We start from the raw sequence: 2,717 nt of genomic DNA, 5'->3' as shown, positions 1-2,717 counted from the left end.
GTTATTAACTTCTTTATTAAAAAATATGTATGTATTGTTTAAAACCCTGTAACTGAATTAATCAGCCATTAAACTTCATAAAATAAAAAATCATACCACCAACAAATTCCCATATAATTATTCTCACACTTAAAGTTGTTGTTTTCATCACCTTTAAAGACATTCAAAACAACAGACCAACTGACAAACAAACAAAAAAAAAACGCTTCTCAGAACACAGCCGAACAATTTTTTCCGGCGAAGGCGTTGTGAGAATTTTCAAATTAAAAACGAGCAAAAAGTGAAGTGAGAAACAAGAACCAAGCAACAGGCGCTAAAATAAATAATAGATCTAATAAATTCTTTTGAAAATCATGTAACGTTAGAACAAAACAACAGCCAACCAGAACAACAATAAACAGCAGCAGCAAAAGCCAGCTAAATAATGGCCAAAAGGTAAATGATACCACAATTACGAGTATGACGACTATTTTCAACTAAAAACTAAAAAAACAAGAAGTTAAAATTCAAAACGAACCAACGAAAAAAAAGCAATTAATAAGAAAAACTTGTTTTAAGACTGAAAAAAACCAAGAAATAAGACAGAAAAGACCAATGAACGATATAAAACGTTAAATTACATGGAAATGCATAATTGTTGCCGGTTTTTAATAAAAAACAAATAAATAAACAAAAAACTTAATAAAAATGTGACAAATGTAGAACAATGTACGAGAATAATTACTTACACGTATGTTTGATGGACTGACTGACGACTGGTCAAGTATGATCCATATCAAACTAACTACATAATATATGAATTTACTTGTAGTTATGTTCAGTTTAGTTTATTATTTAATAAGAATTCCGTTGTATGATATAAAAGCTAACGGTTATTAACTCATATCTTAACAAAAAAATATTAAATAACGGAAGATCAAAGCTACTTGGCTTTAACCCTTAAATGCGCGATTTTTCTTTTTCTACAATTTTTTTTTATATGATAGCTAAATGAATGTACTTCTAATTGATATGAAAATTCTTAAAACAATTATTGCTTTTATTAAGACACAAAGCTACTCCACATTTGTCACACTTAATTCTTGTAAAACCTTTGCAATTTGGAAATTTACATCTCATTTTAGACTCCAAAGTGACGGGCCAGTGGCCATACTTATCTTGTCGTACTTCTTGAGGTGGAAGTGTTTGAGCTGGTCCTTTTTTCTTTTTAGCCTTAATTTGCTGTTCCACAGTGCTTGGTCTTCCACGTTTAGGGGCACTTGTTTCTATTTTACACAGGCACTCCGCCACCTCTGCTCGGAAATCAACTTGTTTCAGAATATCGGAATCCTGACTTCCATTTTGTTTAAGTACTCTTTTGTAAGCCAACCATGCATTTACCATTGTTAAATCTAGCAAATGGTAAAACATTCTTATATACCATTTTCTACTTTTTACTTTAATTTTATATCGTCCCATTAGGCTGTCTAACAGATCTACGCCGCCCATATGACGATTGTATTCTTTGATTACATTTGGACATTTTACATCAATTGTTTTCTTCAGTTTTCGGTCATACCTTTTCAAAGAAGTTTCTGGCTGCGTCCCAGCAAACGATGAAATTAGAGTAACATATTTATTATCCTTCCAAATGAGAGAAGATATATCCACGTTATCCACAGTTGTAACATATTCAATGCTTTTACCACGTTCTTCTTTTTTCATAGATGCCTCTGAAGGTAGCTTGCAGTTAGGCAGGCGGTTTCTTCGCACAGTGCCTAAGGAGTAAATGCCCTCCTTGGCCAAATGAACCATCAGCGGTATGGCAGTATAATAGTTGTCATGGTATAACTTGTAATTTTGGCTTCTAGGAACAATACGTGATAAGCGCAGTACAATATTTGATGTGGCACCTAGATCAGGTTCACCATTAGGCCGATCTGCGTCGTTTTCTTGTCCGGAATATATTTCAAAGTTGTAGGCAAATCCAGAAACGCCGGCTAATACAAAAAGTTTAAATCCCCATTTATTGGGCTTCATTGGCATATATTGCTTCATGTAGTGCCTAACTTTTGTAGAACACATTTGTTCATCAATAGAAAGATGTTCCTCTAATGATACATTATTAAACTTTGCTTTCAAATGTTCAATTATTGGTCTTATTTTGTGGAGTCTATCTCTTCCAAGTTCTTCAAAGGTGTCATTGTTGTTAAAATGTATGTTTTGACGAATTTTTTCAAAAGATTTTGAAGACATTGTATTGCTTATAGGTGAGAATCCAAGCATCTCACTCCAATAAGACCTAATGTTGGGCATGTGAACTAGTGACATATACAAAACAATTCCAATATATTGTCTTATGTCTGATTCAGTAAACGTTATTGATCGCTCTGGATTCTTTTTTGTATGGTAAAAATTTGTTTCTTCGACAATTTCAAAATCAAATCAAATTATCAAATCGTGAGAAAAAAAATAACAAAAGAACTGATATGGAGTTAATAAAGTTGACAATTCTCCATGTATTTCAGAATCTCCGTGGAAATGTAATTGTCCTGCGTCGATATTCAAATACTTCATTTTCCATTTTATGTTTTTAAACTTTGTTGATGAAGATATGCTGGGCTTACAACAAGGCGCAGATGGTGGTATCTGGTTTATGAAATGTTCTTCATCTTGCTCATCGTAGACTATTTCCTCAATGTTAGGCTGAAAAGTAAAATCATCCACGCTATCATCAT

General features: G+C 32.8%; 1 protein-coding gene across 1 annotated transcript; it reads right to left on the bottom strand.

Moving 5' to 3' along the window:
- Nucleotides 1-1,002: 1,002 nt before the first annotated feature.
- On the bottom strand, nucleotides 1,003-2,037 carry LOC135961163 (piggyBac transposable element-derived protein 3-like). Its single transcript, XM_065512659.1, has one exon. It carries the CDS (start codon nucleotides 2,035-2,037, stop codon nucleotides 1,003-1,005), a length of 1,035 nt encoding a protein of 344 aa, XP_065368731.1.
- Nucleotides 2,038-2,717: the final 680 nt, after the last annotated feature.

The sequence above is a fragment of the Calliphora vicina genome, chromosome 5 (genome assembly GCF_958450345.1).
Source record: "Calliphora vicina chromosome 5, idCalVici1.1, whole genome shotgun sequence".
In the NCBI taxonomy this organism is placed as follows: domain Eukaryota; kingdom Metazoa; phylum Arthropoda; class Insecta; order Diptera; family Calliphoridae; genus Calliphora; species Calliphora vicina.
Note: the sequence above shows the minus strand (reverse complement) of the source record. Positions and strands in the feature narration are given on the sequence as shown.